The 18,299-nt window shown below is 54.7% G+C and overlaps 1 protein-coding gene across 10 annotated transcripts in view; it reads left to right on the top strand.

The window, feature by feature from the left end:
- Positions 1–18,299, top strand: part of RIPOR1 (RHO family interacting cell polarization regulator 1) — a 136,449-nt gene that overhangs the window by 109,496 nt on the left and 8,654 nt on the right. For 8 of the 10 annotated variants that reach the window (XM_019488994.2, XM_019488997.2, XM_019488995.2 and 5 more), the window contains 17 exons: positions 750–902; positions 3,149–3,227; positions 3,862–3,885; positions 5,072–5,125; positions 7,307–7,459; positions 7,584–7,647; positions 8,436–8,479; positions 8,897–9,022; positions 10,382–10,530; positions 11,258–11,387; positions 11,932–12,075; positions 13,765–14,586; positions 15,062–15,201; positions 16,223–16,397; positions 16,691–16,826; positions 17,196–17,357; positions 18,135–18,293. In XM_019488994.2, coding sequence (XP_019344539.1) covers positions 750–902; positions 3,149–3,227; positions 3,862–3,885; positions 5,072–5,125; positions 7,307–7,459; positions 7,584–7,647; positions 8,436–8,479; positions 8,897–9,022; positions 10,382–10,530; positions 11,258–11,387; positions 11,932–12,075; positions 13,765–14,586; positions 15,062–15,201; positions 16,223–16,397; positions 16,691–16,826; positions 17,196–17,357; positions 18,135–18,293 — 2,714 coding nt within the window. The remainder of the gene's footprint in view (positions 1–749; positions 903–3,148; positions 3,228–3,861; positions 3,886–5,071; positions 5,126–7,306; positions 7,460–7,583; positions 7,648–8,435; positions 8,480–8,896; positions 9,023–10,381; positions 10,531–11,257; positions 11,388–11,931; positions 12,076–13,764; positions 14,587–15,061; positions 15,202–16,222; positions 16,398–16,690; positions 16,827–17,195; positions 17,358–18,134; positions 18,294–18,299) is intronic. The other 2 variants (XM_059713643.1, XM_014599265.3) reach the window with 2 other exon arrangements.

An 18,299-nucleotide genomic window follows, 5' to 3' on the forward strand; every position in this document is an offset into this window, starting at 1 on the left:
CAGCATCTGAGCAGGAGTCTGGGGATGCAGTTTAACACTTCACAGGCCACATGCCAGTTGGATAGCCCTAAAATAACCTGTTACTGGAATAGCAGAGACACCATGGAGAGCTAGGCCATGACTCTGTGCTTGCCACCTAGGAGTAGATTCTATCCAAGCTTTGCTCAGCAGAAGCAAAGTCTGTTGATGCAATGATCTTCTTTGAATCATTAATGATGATCTTGTATATGAATATTTAATACCTTCTAGCCATGGAGGTCAGATCAGGTACAGAGGAGAATTAAATGCCAGAGGGTCCCTGCTCCCTGGGATTAAAATTGAGTCAGACCAAAAAAGCTATGCAGTCTGGTGCTGCCTGCTGAGGGCCTGGTTGCAGTAGTGTGGTATGGGTGGGGCGTGGGGTATGGGCAGCTCTACGGCAACCTGTGTAGTTGTCTGCCATGTGGTTAAAGCTGATTTGTACTGTTTCTTGTTAGTAAAGTTAGACCATGTTAACCAGGTATCATGATGTCTAGGGGAGAGATGGCAAGGCCCCCATCAAGCATTCCAGGTGTGAGGGGCCCTTGGCTGCTCCTGACCCTTCTCCTCTCATTAATTACTGCTTGGAAATGCTGCATGCGGTTTCTTAAATGTACATAATAGTGTCTCCTGTCCCCAGGTACCCTGTAGCAAAGATCTGCTGTTCAGGCTGCTGCCACAGTAGAAAACTTGCATAACCTCCATGGTGCCTTTGTGCTGTTTCTCTTCAGGAACCTCCCTGCCTTCAGCACCCCCACGGTCTCCCGGAAGTCTGGCTCCCGAGTCAGTAGGATGTTCTCAATGTCCCACAAATCCCCGCCACCCAAGGTGCCACAGCCTGACCGACTAGACGAGGTGTACGAAGCACTGAAGAAGGGCCTGACGTAAGTTCCACCCCTCCCCATCCTGCTCTGGCTTGGCTGAGTGACTTTGGTGGTATTTGATCTCTTCATTATGTGTGCAAAATGATGGGAGTGACAGACTGTTGGGTTCTAGGACCCCGAGTGTGAGAGCTTGTAGCAGGGCTCTCACAGCCTTGTGTCTTAGGACAGGGCAGTGCCAAGAAGAGTTCATTCCAGGGTGCACAGTGGCCCAGGAGAGGAAGCTGAATTGCCCAGTGTTGGTCATTCTTGCTGTAACAGGGAGCCTGGGGCTCTTGTTACTTTAAAGAGAGTAACTACAGCTGATGGAGTCCAAACAGCTGAATACAGGCCAGCTACAAGAGGGAAGGCAGCAAAGAAAAACTGCTGCCTAAACAGGAAGCTGCCCGTTAGTGAAAAGGGGTGCACCTGCAGTCTGGTCAGGAGAACTCTGCCTCAGGTGAGTTGGCTGCAAGGGAATAGGTAGTGTGGGATGAGAGGCCTATTGCAGAGCTTGCTGCTAGGCAATAGATCAGTAGGGCCTAGCAGAGCTGGAGCAGCTGGGCTACTTCTAGTCATAAGCTGGCATGGAAACCAGCAGTCAGGCTCTCAGGAGAAATCCCTGCAGGTGGCTGTGGCACCCCCTGACCTGGAGGGGTGGGGCTTGGACAGCATGTAAGCACAGAGTCTGAGCCAGAAAGGGAGTCTGACCCTGCAGGCCACAGGGAGAGGAACTGCTGGTCAGGAAGACTGCAGGAGGATGCTTGGCTGACTTCTGAGCTGCGCTGAGGACTGCCAGAAGGACAGTGGTGGCTTAGAGAAAAACAATGCAGGGTGAGGGGAAGTGCCCAAAGCAGGGAGGAGACAGAGCTAGGGGACTCAGGCAGAGTCAAAGCAGGCTCATTGCCCAAGGCAGGGCAGAGACGGGGCCAGGAGGCTCAGGACCAAAGTAATCAAGACTAGAGCTGGGGCCCAGAAGCCAGGTCCAGCACAATGGGCCTGAGCTAGAAGGCCCAGCTAGAGGAAAGGGGCAGGAGCCGAGAGGTGAAGGCCCCAATAAGGGATGATTGTACAGTAACACCTGCAAGACGAACATGGCTGTAGGAAAGGTTGGAATCCTGCAGTGCTCACACTGGTGCCATGATGACAGTGCCTACTAGAGGCCAAGAGCATTGAGCATTGCCTGTGCTGTTCCTCCACACTTGTGAGCACCCATTAGACACACCCTGTCTCTGCTGAGCTGTCTTCAGCCCCTTCTTATTCCCCAGGTGACGGAGCTCAAGAACTGGCCAACCACATGGTGGTTGGCAATGTCTCATGTGAGACCAAGGACCTGTTTGCAGCGCTGCCCTACCCGTAATGCTGCAGGTGCCCTGGGGAGTATGAACAGGTCAGAAGGGCCTACTTCGTCTGAGAGGGGTAGAACTGAGACCAGCAGGGTCTGGGAAGAACCTGTTGGTTGCAAGAAGGACCTAGGATCCTTAGGCAGCCTCCTTTTAAGCCACCCAACAAATACATCAAGGTAGAAGAGAAGGGGAGAGTACCCTAGAGGTGGAGCAGGGCAGGGTTGCATGGTTATTAAGGTACATCAGTCATTCCTGGAATCTGAACCTTGCTACACTTGCCTTTTGCCCACTGGCCATGACCATGATACATGCATGTGAGGTTTATTTTGGGATAGGGTCTGTTCAATGTGGCCAGCATATATGTGAATCTGGGGAGAGGAGATTGTGTGTCTGATGCATGGGTGGGTGAGATTTGGCCTGGGTTCTACTTGGCATTTCTTTTTGTATGTGTGTGTGTGTGAGGGCTGAGCAGGGCATGGCCTGCCTGGTGTGACCTGCACGTGTGTCATAGTGGACTGTGCTGGGTGAGGGAACAGGATGGGCCAGGGCCCACAAGACATGACCAGCATGTAAGTGAAGGGTGGGGTAGGATGTGGTAGGCCAGCATATATGAGAGATGAGGCTGGAACTGGCCAAGCATGATCAGCTTGTGTACATGTGAGGGTTGGACAGGGGTGGGGCTTGCCAGTTGTGCTGTGTGTGTGTGTGGAGTGATAAAAATGGGAGTTGAGTTGGGGTGGGACACACCAGTTGTGACCCATGATGGGACCCTCTGGGTGTAAGCTATGGCATGAGCTGTGGTACTTTCACAAAAAAACTGGTTTGGGGTGGCCTGTCTCTGCCCTGGGTGGGGCCCTCACTCTACTCACTATATCCCTGCTGGCTGCTTTCAGGCCTAACTGACTGTGGCACTTTTGTTTGCAGAGCCTATCTGGAGGTGCACCAGCTGGAACTGGAGAAACTCAGCACCCAGATCCGAGAATCCAAGAGGAATTCCCGCCTGGTGAGCGAAGGGCATGGCACTTTGGTGTGACAGAACTGGCCTGCAAGGGACATGGCTGAGATTCACCTCTCCCAGAGGGACTGGGTTAGAAATCTTGGGCTCTGGCAGATGTGCTTCTCCCTCAGTTCTAGCTGGATTGTTGTGCGGGGCATCCCCTGCTGGTCCTACTCCTGCTTGTGGTGGCTGCTGTCAGCACAGATCATGGATCTGCAACAGGAGCTGGCCAGGCCAGAGCCCACCTTGTATCTTTAAGCCCATGGTTTTAAAACATTGGCTGGTTCCCCCAGGCTGGGGCCTCCATAGCAGCACCAGAATTCTGGGGTAGCCCATGCCACAAACCTGCCTGTATTGACACATGCACTGGGTTCCCTACCTAGCTTCCAATGCCCAGGTGCAGTGTCCAGGTGCTTCTCATGCTGGATGTTACATTCATGTTGTCACATCATGCATTTTCCTCATGGGCCTGGATGGGATGTTGCATATTTACATTGACTTGCTAATGGGTGATGGGCATGTGGCAGCTGGAGTCCACACCTTGGGCTAGCTGTGCCATGCATAGCCTTGTGTTCAGGGTGTGCAATGTTGGTCTCCAAGTCATGTCTCACTCTTTCCTTTCACCCTTTTTCTCCTCCAGGGCTTTCTCTATGACCTCGATAAGGTAAGGTCCTGGAGCATGTGCAGCCTGCTGGGGTCCTGGGAATAGCAGGGCAGACCCTTCACTGAATTCCCACCTGCCTAGAACTGGGGACCTGGAGTTTCCACCACCCTGGGGCCTTGCCACCCATTCACTCTTTTTCCTTGATGTCTTCTGCTAATACAGCCCCTCTGTGTGGGGTAGCTGCTGTGCCCCACATGGCAGTCCTTACTTGCAGAATTACTTGAAGGCTGGATTCTTTGGGGGCTCTTGGGTTTTGCTGGGGCTAATGGTGTCTGAAAAGGGTCAGCAGATGCAGAGAGGATAGTAGTGGTGAGGTGCAGAGGGTAGACTCAGCTTCCAGATCATCCTCCTTCCCCGCCCTTGTTAAGTTGCACTGTGTCCAGCTCTGAGACACAGCTCCTCCTTTCAGGAGCCACTCAGAAACTCAGAAAAACTGAGACACCAGTGAGTGAACCAACGGGCCTTGTTTGGAAATCCAGAAGCTGGGCATTGAAGAATTAACACATGATTGACTTCACTCTGGTCCAAACATTCAGTGTCCAGCATGTGGCTGGGTCTGCACAGACATTGTGTTTGGGGTTCTCTGGGCTCACAGACAAGTGCAGTCACTGCCTTTTCTGTTGCTTTATATAGGTTAGACAGAAGCTTTTATACGTTTCAGTTCTGCTTGGGGGGTTTGCGCTAGAAAGTCAGGTTCTGTCTGACCTAAAAAAAGCATGTGGTTGGGTGGAGAACTAGCAGCGTTATATGCTGATTAGCAGTAGGGAAATGAGACCTGATTGAACAGGAATGAAAGTCATTTTTAGCCAGGTTGTTTCAAATTTAGAGTTGTAGCTGGTTTCCTGCTAAAACCAGTTTAACTCCAATTCTTGAGGAAACCCTTGGGAGAAAAACACTCCCAGAGGCAGGCTGTCCCTGCCCTTTAAGTAAAAGGCTGAGGGGTCATGCTAATTTTTCATGGAAGACCCTGTAGGAACAGGGAATAATACTCTTTATTGTTTGAAGGTAGAAATGATCTTCTTAGGCTTGCTCCATATGTCTTGTAGCAGCAGTAAAGGCCCCCACCTGGGCCTGGGCTGACCCCTTTGTGGGCACTCTTTAGGCAGGAATCAACTATTGCCCCTGTAGCTGCTGCTTTGCCTAGTTCCATGGTCCTCCTGATGTGGCTCCTTGTTTTGTCTTCTAGCAAGTCAAGTCAATCGAGCGGTTCCTGCGGCGGCTGGAATTCCATGCTAGCAAGGTAATGGCACACAAGCTGGACCCACAGCTGTGGGGTAGGGGAAGCCTGGCAGAGAGCAGGGTGAAGCTCTGATACCCATTTCTTTCCTTTGTAAATACTTTAGTGCTCATTAAAGCTGGGATTCATTCCAGTGAGGCACGCCTCTCCTCTTGCAGCTCTGCAGTAGGGCTGTGCAAAATTTTTCCGAGTGTTTCATTTCGAAGCTGTTTCAACGTGTTTCAAGCTTGAAACAGTGAAATTGAAATGAAACAAAAAGCATCGAAACAGCTTTGAAACTAAATGAGGGCACTCGAAACGTTTCAAGTTTTGAAGCAGCCTGGTGGTGGGAGGCCGGGGAGAGCCAAGGCTGCGCTCTGAGCTGCTCCGCAGCCCCATGTAGCTCAGTCTGGCAGGGAGCACAGCCCTGGCTCTCCCCGCCTTCTACCACCGGACTGCACCCCATGGGGCTGGTGGAGCTGATCACAACACAGTGCTGACTCTGCCTGCCTCCCACTGCAGGGCTGTGCTTTGATCAATTCCACCAGCCCCCTGGAGCACAGCCCAATAGCAGGAGGCAGTCAGAGCTGGTGCTGTGCTCCATCTCCCACCACCGGACTGAGCTCCGAGTGGTTCTGGCAGCCCCATGGAGCTTAGGCTGGCAGCAGGAGGTGGAGCGTAGCCCTGGTTCTGCCCATCTCCCACCACCGACCTGCACTCCGATCAGCTCCACAAGCCCCATGGAGCCTGGGCAGCATTTGTCTTTCCTGGTGCTGGGTGCAGGCTGTGCCCAGCGCCAGTTCCAGGTGGCAGCATCCTATCATCAAGGATTTAGAATACAGCCAGTGCCTGTAACCCTTTTCTGCCTGGGCTCTGACTTGCCAGCCCCACTTCACCCCTCTCATTTTATCCCACAATGCACTGCATGTGAAGCAAGGGCAGCAAACAGCTGGTTTGTGATTTTTTTTTTTTTTTGTTCATAGAAACCCTCAGTCTTCAATCCTCTGTTCCTTGGATATTCCCTGCCCCCAGTTCTTGGAGAGGTCCTTTCATTTCCCTTGTCTGTGGTCAGGAACAAGCTGGCATGTTTGTTCTCTTCTGCCTTCTAAAGTAACTCCAAGTAACCTACCAAGGGAGTGCAGATAATCAGGCTTGGTTGGGGCTTGTACAGACAGAGCCTGCTGGTTGGGGTGATGGTGGTCCTTTCCCAGACAGTGTCATGGGAATGCTGCCTCACCTCAGGCCCTGCCTGACTAGAGTCTGCTCCTAATTATTGTTTGTTCTGGATCCGAATGCCCTGAGTCATGGCTGGCTGGATCATGCAGTGAGTTAGCAAGTTGCTGTTGTCTGGCCTCTGGAGCAGCCAAGGTTCTTGGGACTGGGAGTCCTGGCAACCAGGGAGGTTGCATGCACAAGTCTGTGCTCCACTAGGCTCCTCTGAGGGGCTCGTGCCTGGCCCAAGGCTCTGCCTCCATCTGTCCATGCTTGGTGGCCAGAAGTCAGAGCGTGCTGTATATGGCTCTAGCAGAGTACCCTGGCTCAGCTGAAGAGGTGCCTGGGGTTGGTGTTCTAAGGGCTGGCTCTGATGCTAGCTGGGAGGAGTGGTAGCAATCTGTGCAGAGAATGGCAGCTGCCAGGGAAGAAGGTTTCTATGGGGTTGAAATGACTCTGGAACTGTTCCTGTTCTGCAGATGAAGATGTCCCTGGGACCTGAGCAGGGTGGCAGTGGGAGGGCAGCCAGCTCTGTAGAAGTGTGCCAAAGCTGTCCCATGTTGTGATGCCTTCCTTACCTTTGTGCCATGATACCATGCTGGAGTTCTGATGCCAGTGCCACATGGTGCCAATGGCAAAGGCCTGATGCTGTGTCCATAGCATGCCATTTGGACTGGTAGCCCTTGCCCTCTGGGCAGGTGATGGCCTTGGTTCCTGCCATGTGAACGCTGCTGTGTGGGGCACTCTGGGAGGGCTCCAACTCTGCTTCCCATAGGTGAATCTAGCTGGCTATTCCTGCTGAGCTGACCAAAATCCAAACTGCACAATTTCCTGTTGGGACAGAGAGCGCCTGAGGGGAAGGCCAGCTGACTGCAGGAAAGGGTGGACTAGAAATGAGGGGACACCTCTGCCTGTAGCTAATCCATTGCATGTGATGGGCATCCCAAGCCCTGTGCCCTGCCTCTCATTGTGGTGCTGTGGCTGTCCTTGCAGATTGACGAGCTCTACGAGGCATACTGCATCCAACGGCGGCTCCGCGATGGGGCCCACAACATGGTCAAGGCCTATACAGCTGCTTCCCCAGGCAGCAGAGAAGCACGTGAGAGCCTGGCTGAGGCCAGCAAAGGCTACAAGGAGTACACAGAGGTGAGGCAGCTGCAGCCTTATGGGAGAACAGAGAGCAGTTCTGGAGGGTAAGGGACAGGGTGGGAGCTTGCAGGTAGCCCACCAGCTGCTGCTAATGCATGCCTCTGGTTCCTCTTATCCCCAGAATATGTGCCTGCTGGAGAGTGAGCTGGAGAGTCAGCTGGGGGAGTTCCATGTGAAGATGAAAGGTAAAAAGGCCTGCCTCATATGTATAGCCAGCAGGTGAAAGGTTCTGCCCACAGGCCCTTGACTGGTGAGGTGAGGGCTTGAGCATGGGTGGTGACTCATCCATATGGTTCAAGCCATGCCTACTTCTTGCTTAGGGGCTCTAGAACCAAGCAGAGAGCTGGGGAACAAAACCTGGCTCCTCAGTTTTCCTCTGGCCCTTGAGTCAGAGGAAGGACTTCTTGTGAGCAGGTGCTGCACAACCCAGTGCCCCTCACTCATGACCTGCTGCCTCCTGCCCCCAGACCACCAGTATGTGGGGCAGGGAGTGCCCCAAGCAGCCCCTTGCAGGGTGGACCTATGACAGCCTGCAAGGGAAAAGCCATGGTTTCCCACATTTTTCGCCTTTAAAGGAGAATCCATTTTTGAAGTTTGATCCATTTTTAAAGTTTGTTCACAACCCTTTTCATATATTCTTGTGACCCACTTTTGGGTCATGACCCGTGGGTTAAGAAATGCTGATCTAGTCCTACCCCCTGTGAGGCAACGTCATCCCTATCCAAACCATCCCATACAACTATAATATAAATTCTTCATAAAACCACCATCAACCCTGACACGACATAAGACATAACACCCTAATCCGCCGCAGGTAAAGTAGGCCAGCATCCTGCTTCTATAAAAGGCTATTAATATATGCTCAAGAGATCCTAGAGAGGGCCATGTCCCCATGGTTCAGGCTGTGCCTACCTCTGCTTAGGGGCTCTACTTAAATGGGCTGATTCTAACTCCCTGCTCTGTGCTTCTTCAGGACTGGCTGGGTTTGCAAGGCTCTGTGCTGGGGACCAATATGAGGTATGTGGAACTGCTTGTTTGCAGCCAGTAGTAGATGCAGCAGGGCTTGGATCATTCCCTCTGTGTGCCCAGACACTGCATAAAGGTTCAGAGCTCCCTGCCTTTCCCATGTTTTGCCAGGTGGATCTGAGCTGAATAAGCCTGAGTGGGCCTTTTAGGGGCAAGAGGGGAACCTTGTGGATATCTCCCTTTTCCCAGAGACCTCCAGCAGAGATAGAGGGACTGCTGCCTTCCACACATGCACTTGGCTCGATGCAGGCCTGGCTGGGAACTGGCAGTGTTCACAGCAAGGCCCTACTACAGGGGCTTCGCTCTGCCTCCAGACTTGAGGGGGAGATTGGTAGATACTGGTGTTTGGTAGGGGGTGTGCATGCAAACTCTATCTCAAGCCTCAAGGCAGCTCTTTCTTGCTCTCAGATCTTCATGAAATATGGGCGCCAGCGGTGGAAGCTAAAAGGGCGTATCGAGGTGAATGGGAAGCAGGTGTGGGACAGTGAGGAGATGGTGTTCCTGCCCCTCATCACAGAGTTCCTCTCCATCAAGGTACAGGGCACCCCAGGTGCAAAGGGGCAGGCAGGGTTGGGGGTGGACTTGGACTGGGTGCACCATGTCAGTCTTCCCTGGGCAAAGGTAATGCAGGTCTGCAAGGCAGGGACACACCCTCTGGAATGGGCAGGGAAGCAGCTCTCATCTTAATCAGCTCCAGCTTCATGAAGGGTTCAAGCAACCGCACCCCCCCACCCAGATACATATTTCTCACAGCTACAGGACTCCCATACTTGCAGCAGATGGGAGAGTAGTCATGGGGCAATGAAACAGTGACCTCTGATTGCTGTGGGGTCTTGCAGTGAGACTGTGCAGCTAGTCACTGCATGTTCACTGTTCTAGCTGCTGCCTTATTGGCATCTCCCTCTCCTGGTTTTCTTCTGACCCCCTTTAACATACACAGTGAAAGTCCCACACCAGGAAGCAAGGAGTTTTACCTATTAGCAAGGTTGCCACAGCAGTGGAGGGCTCTGAAAGAGGCTGCCTGTCTCCACTTTCCCTGAAATGGGGAATCTCCCCAGTCCCTACTGTGGTGACTCACCGTATATCTCTGATCTGTGCTGTACCTCCAATCCTTGATCGCTGTCCCAGAGGGAACAGGCCAGCGGATAACTCTCCCCCAACTATAGTGCTCCTCGGATAGGTGTGGTTGTGCCAAGCTGCTGACATAGCTGTGCCAGCTGCCCTGCTGTATGTTTTGCACTCAGCATCTGCTGCTGCCTGGTTTGGTCTGGAAGGCAGGTACCTACCTCTTAGCTGAGAGAGTGAGCTGGAGAAGCAGAATGCAGAGGTGTTGGGAGGTGGAGGGGGATAGTGGCTGCACCACTGAGACGGCAGGTACTTGCTGCTTCGGAAGCTCTGCTGTGCCCTTGGTAGTGGGGGTGATGTGCTGTGGCTGGGGGGAGTCTGGTTAGACCTTGCTGACAGGCTGTGGTGTGTGTGACACACCCAGATGCTCACACTGAGTGCCATGAGCTTGTGAGGGGCTGTAGCTCCAGGCATCCTGCCCCAGGGCGCTCACAGGGGCCTGTGCCACCTGGGCTGGTGTTTGTGCCTTATTTTGCTTCAGGCTGTCTGCATTTTCCTGTGGCAGAGGGGCAGGATACAGGCAGCAGGCATATGGGTCTGAGGAAAATGAGGAGGGGGCAGCAGCTTCCAATTAACTGAATGTTTCTGTCATGTTAATCCCGATAGTTCTGGGTTCTGCAGTGCTCACACTGGGGCCATGATGATGGTGCCTAGTTGAAGTCAAGAGCATTGAGCATTGCTTGTGCTGCTTCCCCAGACTTGTGGGTAGCCATCAGACACACCCTCTCTCTGCTGGGTTGCCCTCAGCCCCTTCTCCTTCTCCCCCAGGTGACGGAGCTCAAGAGCCTGGCCAACCACGTGGTGGTTGGCAATGTCTCATGTGAGACCAAGGATCTGTTTGCGGCACTGCCCCAGGTGGTGGCAGTGGACATCAACGACCTGGGCACTATCAAGCTCAGCCTGGAGGTGACCTGGAAGTGAGTGAGAATGTGGACTTGTTGGGCCCAGAGCTGCATTGCCTCTGGCTGTGCCCAGGGAAGTGGGTGGCTTCTTGAGGGTCATGTCCTGTCCCAGCAGTGCCACCCTGGGGTGGTTCTGGGTTCCTTGATCTCTGCTTGGGGGCAGTTCTAACTGAGGACCAGCAGCCATCTGCCTGGCTGTGTGCACCCTTTACCTTCCCTCCCTAACACCTATCCCCAGCAGGACTGGATGTAATTAGCAGCCCCAGCTGGGGTTGAGGCTGCGCTGTCCCCACTCTCCCCTTCTCGTGCTGTGGCTACTTCAGCAGTGTGTGGGGGTGGGAGAACATCGCCCATCCTCTATCCCTCTCTGAGCTCCACCAAGGGTCCCCACCTCCTCCTTCTCCTGCAGACCTCTTCCTGCTGTGTGACTGGACTCTGCTTGCTGTTGCTTTCCATGCAGCAGAACCTGGCTTGGTGCTAGCTATTATGGGGCTAATGTCAGCAGTGTGTGTGGCCTCTGGCTCTCCAAACTTCCACTTGGTCATTCATGTCATTTCCAGCCCTTTACCCCATAGCACAAAGGGTTTGTGGGGCTGTAACAATGAGCACAAGGAAAATAAGGAGGGAGATTGGGGAGTTCAGTCCCAGGCCTGATCCTGGAGTCCTTCACCCCTGAGAAAGTAAGGTTGCATCAGCCCTGTCCACAGCTGTGCCCCTCTCACCTCGCTGCTCTTGCTCCCAGCCCCTTTGACAAGGATGATCAGCCTTCTGCTGCCAGCACGGTCAACAAAGCCTCCACTGTGAACAAGCGATTCTCCACCTACAACCAGAGCCCACCCGACACGCCCTCCCTGCGGGAGCAGGCCTTCTATGTAAGTGCGCCCAGCTGCCCCTCTGCCTGCTCAGCTTCCTGAGGAGGCTGGGCCAGGCCAGGTTGGGAACACGCATGACTGGGGGGAGGGGAACTTGACTGGGCTGGGGAGAGTGGGATCCTATGTTCATCCTGAGCTGTCAGGAGGGTCCTGTACGAAGGACATGTTTCTCTGTCAGGGCCATGATGTGTGCAGATCAACATGGGGCACCCCAAAGCTTGGGACTTTGCTCTTTCTTTCATGTGCTGTGACCACAGTGGAGTAGGGCTGTAGCACTGCAGGCCACATGTGACAAGTGAGCTCCCCAGCGGCACAGCCTTCGGGACTGCAGCTTTATTGATTTCTTTTTTCTACATGTTTTCCTGGGAAAGGAGGGAGCAGCCCCACCAGCCAGCCAAATACTCAGGAGACCCCCTGTAGCTCCCAGGGGAGGGAGAGGCGAGCTGTGGCTTTCTGCTCCCTCTGTCCCAGCCATGAGGTCCAGAGACAAAGCCATAAGCCCCTCTCCCTCCCTGCTGACAGCTGCCTCTTCTCTCTGCCTAAGAGCACAGCACGGGCAGCCACCAACAAGCACAGGTGGTCTTTGCTGGACATCTTCCGTGAGACGCTCCTCGAGAAGCTGTCTCGGAGCTGCTCCTGCAGCGATGTCTCCTCAGTCGAACTTGGGAGATGTCCACGGCAGGGCTCTGTAAGTTCTCTGGCTCAAGCTGGCCTGTAGCTTAGTCTGGGTGTCTTAGTCACCTGACATAGCTCTAGCTGCATCTTGCCTCCTACTCACTAGTCTGTTTTTAGGTAGGTACCTGCTTTGTGTGGCCAGAAATGGGTAGGGCTTCCCAGCCATAGGGGGCCAGGCCTGCAGGACTCCCATCAGTTAGAAAGGAGGGTGTGGGTGCTTGATAGAGTTTCTGGGATGTCTCCAGTCCCTGCTGTGGAGGACTGACATGGAGTGACAGTGGCCAGTTGACTCCAGGCTAGACACCCCATTGCCTACCTGCATTGGGATCTGTGTGAGAGTTCAGACCCGGAGCAGTGTTCTGCTTGCCATGGAGAGCCCTCGCCATCCCTGGCCTGTCATCCCTGGCCTCCCTGAGAGTCAGCCTGGCCTTGGGCAAGAGGGAAAGAGCAGGCACTAGTGAGTATGAGGCTTTTCCCCTGCCTTGCATGCTCTGCTGCACATAGTCTGGTGTGCCAGCTTGCTGCAGCCCCCTGCAGGCTAGTGGTGGTGGTGCAGTAGCTGCTTTCCATAGTCTTAGACCTTTCCCCTTTGGCTGTGATCTGCATCCGTATCCTGGTCTTTCCCATCCAGTCCTTGCCTGGCATGAGATGCACCTCCAGCTCCCTCATGCAGCAGATGAACAGAAGCCTCTGGTCTGTGTATGCACTTCTGAGCTCCCCCTGCCTTAAGTCTGTACAGGCTGCCCCCTCGCACCAGCCGTGAGCATGGGACCCATCCATCGTGAGCTTCGGAGGCTCTGGGGCAGGTCCTGGAGGGCAGGTGCTGAAGGCTGTACCCAGAGCCTGGTCTAACAGTTAAAGCAGGGTCTAGGAGCTGAGATTCTTAGTTTCTATCTGGGATGTAAGTGTGGCTTAGAGCAGGGAGCTTGGGAGCCAGGATTCTTGGGTTCTATCCCAGCCCTGGGAGAAAAGTGTGGGGGATGGCAATTAGAGCAGGAGTGGCTGGGACCTGGGCTTCTGGGTTCTAGCATAGGCTCTGAGGGTGGAGGAGGGGACTCTGGTTACACCAGGGAGTGCAACTTGGGAAACAGGCGAGGCAGAGACTGAACTGGCCAATGCTGGTGCTTGCTGTGACATTCCTTCCTGCTCCAAAGCCACTCCCATGCTGGTGGGAAATGAAGAACAGATTCCTGTATGCCTGGCCTGGCTCGTGCCAGCCTGAGCTCCAGGTGGCAACACTCTCCTCCTAAGCTGTCCGTGGGAGCACTGGGCTGGGAGGCTGTAGTAACATCCAAGGGAGAGGCTGAGTTGGCATCTCTTCTGGCCTGGGCACTCCTCCAAGTGTGAGTGGGTCATGTCTGAGATCTGGCCTGGCCTGAACTCATTCCACACCTTGGTAAATCTTCTCCAAAGGCTTATGGGTGCCACAAGGGTCACTGTTAAGGGACCTCAGGATGAGGGGACCTCTTGGAGCTTCTGGGGAATGATGTTGAGCCTGGGAGAAACTGTGCCCAAGTTGTTAACTTGTGGGCATTCCCTGCCAGACTTTGGTGCCTCCAGGGGCCCCAGGGGGTCTGAGGGGGATGGTTGCTGCAATGAAGAAGCACTTGAGGCCAAGTTGAGCTGGCATGAGCCCCTGGAGGAGAAGGGAGCCATTGCCAGGGCTTGCTGGACCTGTGGTGACCTGCTGTGCTCTCTCTAGAACATGCTGCGGCGACAGGAAGAGCTGGAAAATGGCACAGCCTGGTCCATCTCGTCAGAGTCGTCGGACGATTCCTCTAGCCCCCAGCTGTCAGGCAGCACCCGCCATGCCTCCCACAAACCCATTGTGCAGCCTGAGGTACAGGCCTCTGCTCCCGCCATAGAGATTTCCTTCTCCCAGCAAGAGGAAGCAGGAGCAGGCACCCCTGCTGTGGCTGAACCACCCAATCAGCAAGAGGAGCCATGCTGCGTCAGAAAGGAGGTGGTGGCAAATGGACACGTGCCCTACTCCCGGACTCTGAGCCAAATCAGCGAGGCCAGCGTTGACGCAGCAATGGATGGCAGGGAGCTCCAGGACACAGGGGGTGCTAGTGCCCATGTGCAGGAGGCTTCTCCAGCCTCTGAGGACTCCAGTGCCAGGGAGCTGCCTCTTTTAGAAATTAACTCCCTCCCTGGGGCCTCAAATCCAATGCCAGAGACCAGGGTGAGGAAGGACAGAGGGCAGGAAGCTAAGCCCCGCGCGGCTGTCTCTTGGGCTGAGGCCTGTGTGCCCATACTGGTGCAACCTGAAACAGCCTTGTGCCAAGCCCTAGCACCCCAGGGGTGCAAGGCGGACCCAAGTCAGCCAGTAGTGTTGAAGCAGGTCTTGGAGGAGGAGAGACCAACCCCTGTGCCCGCAGAGGTGCCAAGGGTGAAACCTGTGGACTCTGGCCTGGATGAGGCCATCAGCTCACTGAGCTCAGCCCTGGATGACTACCGGGGACAGTTCCCTGAGCTGCAGCCCTTGGAGCGGGAGCTGAAACGCCTGGAGGAGATCCTCATGGTAAGGAGGTGGCAGTGGGTGGGGCTGATCCTGACCCTCCCCCTCCCCCCCCGCACTATTGGGGGGCAGTAGGTTGTGAACAGCATGTTCCATGTGCCCCTGAGATTGGGGGCAGGAGCCCAGGGGCAGCACTCCAGCCCGGAGGCCCTGTTAAGGGTCCCAGCTCCTGAGCAGGATGGTCAGAGCAGGGTGAATGGAAAGTCCCCTGTGGCCTCTGTGCCCTGGGGTGACCCTGGGGTGATGGGAAGCAGATGGAACATGGAGTACTGTGCCAGCTCAGCTTGCTGCTATGAGGACCGGCTTGTCTGCCAGCTAGCCCTGCCTGTGGAGCGAGGCATCTTCTGCCTCTGAGTGGGGTCAAGCAGCCCAGACATTAGGGCCTCTGGTAAGGGTCCTGGTAGGTACAAATGCTAGGTGGGGTGCGCTCACAGGTATAGGCCCTGCTCGTCACCACGCTGCCCCTGCTTCCCTGCAGCACAAGCAGGGCGTCTTCCTCAGCCGTGCCTCCAGCATGAGCCTGACGGTGGAGCATGCGCTGGAGAGCTTCAGCTTCCTAAACACCTCTGACATGGATGACTCAGAGTGCTCGGAGGAAGAAGGTGGCAGGAGTGAGAGGTAGGTGTGCCGGGGGGTTGTCAGGCCTGGCTGGGCAGTGCTGAACTGGGAACCTCAGTCCTAATCCTGTGTTCTGAGTAGGGTGACTAGCACCAGGCAGCCTGCCCTGGGCTAGCTGCCCCAATCCACATGGCCTGCTGGCCACCCCAGTGCCCTGGAGCTCCCAGAGAGGGCCCATGCCTCCCAAGGCAAGTGCCCTGGGTTCCAGAAGCCGTGACAGTGTTGCCCAGCCTTGACATGGCCACCTCAATCTTCCTGGGTCTGGGATGCGGAGACAAACCCATGGCCCAGCTGCTGCCACCTCCCCTCCAGGGTCCAGCTAGACTTGGGGGCTGGACCCTTTGATAGAGCAACACATCTGGCTCATTGCCTGCTCTACAGCTATCTGGGGAGTGGCTATAGATCCGACATAGACCTGTCTTTTTGGTCCCTGGCATGGCATGCTGCCTGTGGGCTGACCACCCCACTGGGAGAAGGGACAAGAGCTGTAGATACCTGGGTTCTACTCTTGCAGGACACGAGTGGATTCTAGTGGGCGTAACGAAGGACCAAGACTCCTGGGACTATGCTGGTGACTTGCTGTGCAGTCATAGGCAAATCTCTTCTCTCTCGGTGTAAGGAGGGTTATACCCCCTCCTTCCAGATAGACCCAAGGGCTTGAGTGTCCTTTGAGCCCTCAGGCAGAAGCTGCTCCGGCTTCCAACGTGCTTTCCTCTCTGGGGCACTGTACACAGAACTGATCAAGGGCCACTTCTGAGGTCTCCTGGGTTAGGATCAGGCCCTGTTCCCCGCCCCCACACAAGCCTCCTCCCTGGCTATGGCAATATTGCAAGTCTTACAGAAACTTTTAACTTACTGCCACCAAAATGCAAGACATTACAAACCCAGCCCTGGCATGGAGGAGCTCTTCTTCTGGGAGGGGGAGTGGGAGCCAGCATGTCTGCTGGCTAGTGGGTGTGCAGTACAATGGGGGTGGGAAAGCCAGGAAGCATATTGACATATTTAACTGCTGTGCCCATAGGAAGGCTGGTGGTGCCCGAGCTGGGGATGGGGCTCTAGGCACCTATGAGGTGATGGCTGAGGACACTGGCATCTGCAGCGGCTCTGAGGGAAGCACTGACCCCATGAGCACTGGCAATGAGTTCCTGGACAGGGCTCTGGTTCTTCATCTCAATAACTGCAACCTTCTGCTGCTGGTGAGTGTGAATGAAAGGTATTCCTTCCAGGGGGGTGGCCACCCCTGGGTTGGTAGGGATGGCACAGAGTCTGAGCACTAACAGGAACTGTGACAGGCTCTACTGCTGTCTTTGCCAATGCTAGGGTCACCCTAGCTGCTTGCCAGGGTCTGACAGATGCTGTGGGTTGGCATCCACTGCTGCCTGCTCGATGCTAGAAGTGGCATGGCACAGCAGAGGGGGCTGTGGTGCTGCTTGGAGATCCCTCCTGCCAGTCCCTGCCTCAGGAGCTTTGCTGTAATTGTACCTTCCAGAAACTGGGCACGTTTGGCCCCCTGCGGTGCCGGGAGATGTATGCCCTGGACAAGCTGATGAGGGAGGCACAGGTGCTGGAGGTCGTCTGCCAGCTGACAGAGGAGAAGTCAGGGGCAGCTGGCACAGCCATGGAAGGTAAATGCTCTTAGTGTAGAATGTGTCCCAGGGGTGTGGGCCAGGGGCACCAGGCTGTGCTGAATAATGGGGTCCGTGCTGGATCATGACGAAGAGGGGGCTGTCATAATGCCAGAAGAGCACTGGTCATTGACAGGTCTGTGCTGGATCAGAGGGGATGGGACTGTCCTAGGCCAGCACTGTCTCCTCACAAGAGGAGCACTTATTGATGGGTCTGTGGGAAGGGGTCCCCCAGGCTGGATGCCCAACTCTGGTCCCCCAACTTTGGATGCCCAACTAAGCAGTGGCTGAATTGGCAGTGGAGGTGACTGACTTGATGCCTTTGTGCTATGTGAACGCAGCTTTGACTGACTGTGTCTGTGCCCGCAGTGGTGCAATTCTCCACCCGGAAGGAAGGTGTGTTGCCCTTCTGGGATCGCTGTGTGGAGCTGCCCAATGTCTACACCTGTCCTGTAGAGAGGTTTCTACAGGCACTCAGTGCCCAGTATACAGTGCCCATCAGTGAGCGGCAGCTGGGCTTGGCAGACTCAGGTGAGTGCCATCTCAGGTCTCACTGTGCACAGACACTTTAGGAGCCACTGCTGTCTCTGTCCTCCATCTTTGAGGCCCATAAGCATCCTCATTGCCAAGGTGGACTTGGGGCTTTTGGGCAGCTCTGGAAAAAGGCAGCAGCTTGCCATGTGTCAGCTCTGATTGACAGCCCGATGCATCACTTGTCTCCAACATGTCCAGCCCAGATGGGGAGCACTGAAGCAGAAAGGGCAATTCTGAGAGAAGAACCTAGGCATCCTGGCTCTCAGTTCTGTGCTTTGACTAAACCAGGGACTCTCAACAAGGGTGCTCCAGCTCCCTGGAGTGTCTCAAAATCCTTTCAAGGGTGCTATGGGGTGCCACACAAATTTAGGAGTGCAAACATGATTCACAAGATAAACCCAGAGATTTCAAACCGGAATCCATGGTGGTAAACTATCTGACCTGTTGGGGTCTTTCTGAGTTCTCTATTAATTCTAAAATTGCTCTAAAGTTTTTCTGCACTCAAAAATGAGTGAAAGCCAAGAGCTGGTACTTTCTGAATGCACCTGGAGTCTAAGGAGGTTGAGAATCACTGGGCTCGAGCATCTTTTCCCTCCAACAAATGCCAGGACATGGCAAAGAGCCAGCTGCTGGGTGCTGTCCTGGTGCTGGAAACCCTGCACAGCTGGTACCTCTGGGCTGTGTTCCCAACAAGGTGTCTGGGAATGCAGAGAAGCCCCAACCCCACCCTTCCTCCACTCATGGTGGTACTGACTTAGCATTCTCTCCTTGCAGTCTGTGTGAAGCTGGTGGAGGATGTGCTGGATCGTCGGCTGCCCAAGCGGCCTGGGAGCAGCCATGGGGAACAGGTCACCATCTTCCAGTACTGGAGCTACTTTGAGTCATTCAGCATAGAGTCCCTAGATTCCTATGTTATGGAGCTGGCTGAGGAAGGTAGGC

Source organism: Alligator mississippiensis, chromosome 10 (genome assembly GCF_030867095.1).
Source record: "Alligator mississippiensis isolate rAllMis1 chromosome 10, rAllMis1, whole genome shotgun sequence".
NCBI classification, from domain to species: Eukaryota; Metazoa; Chordata; order Crocodylia; family Alligatoridae; genus Alligator; species Alligator mississippiensis.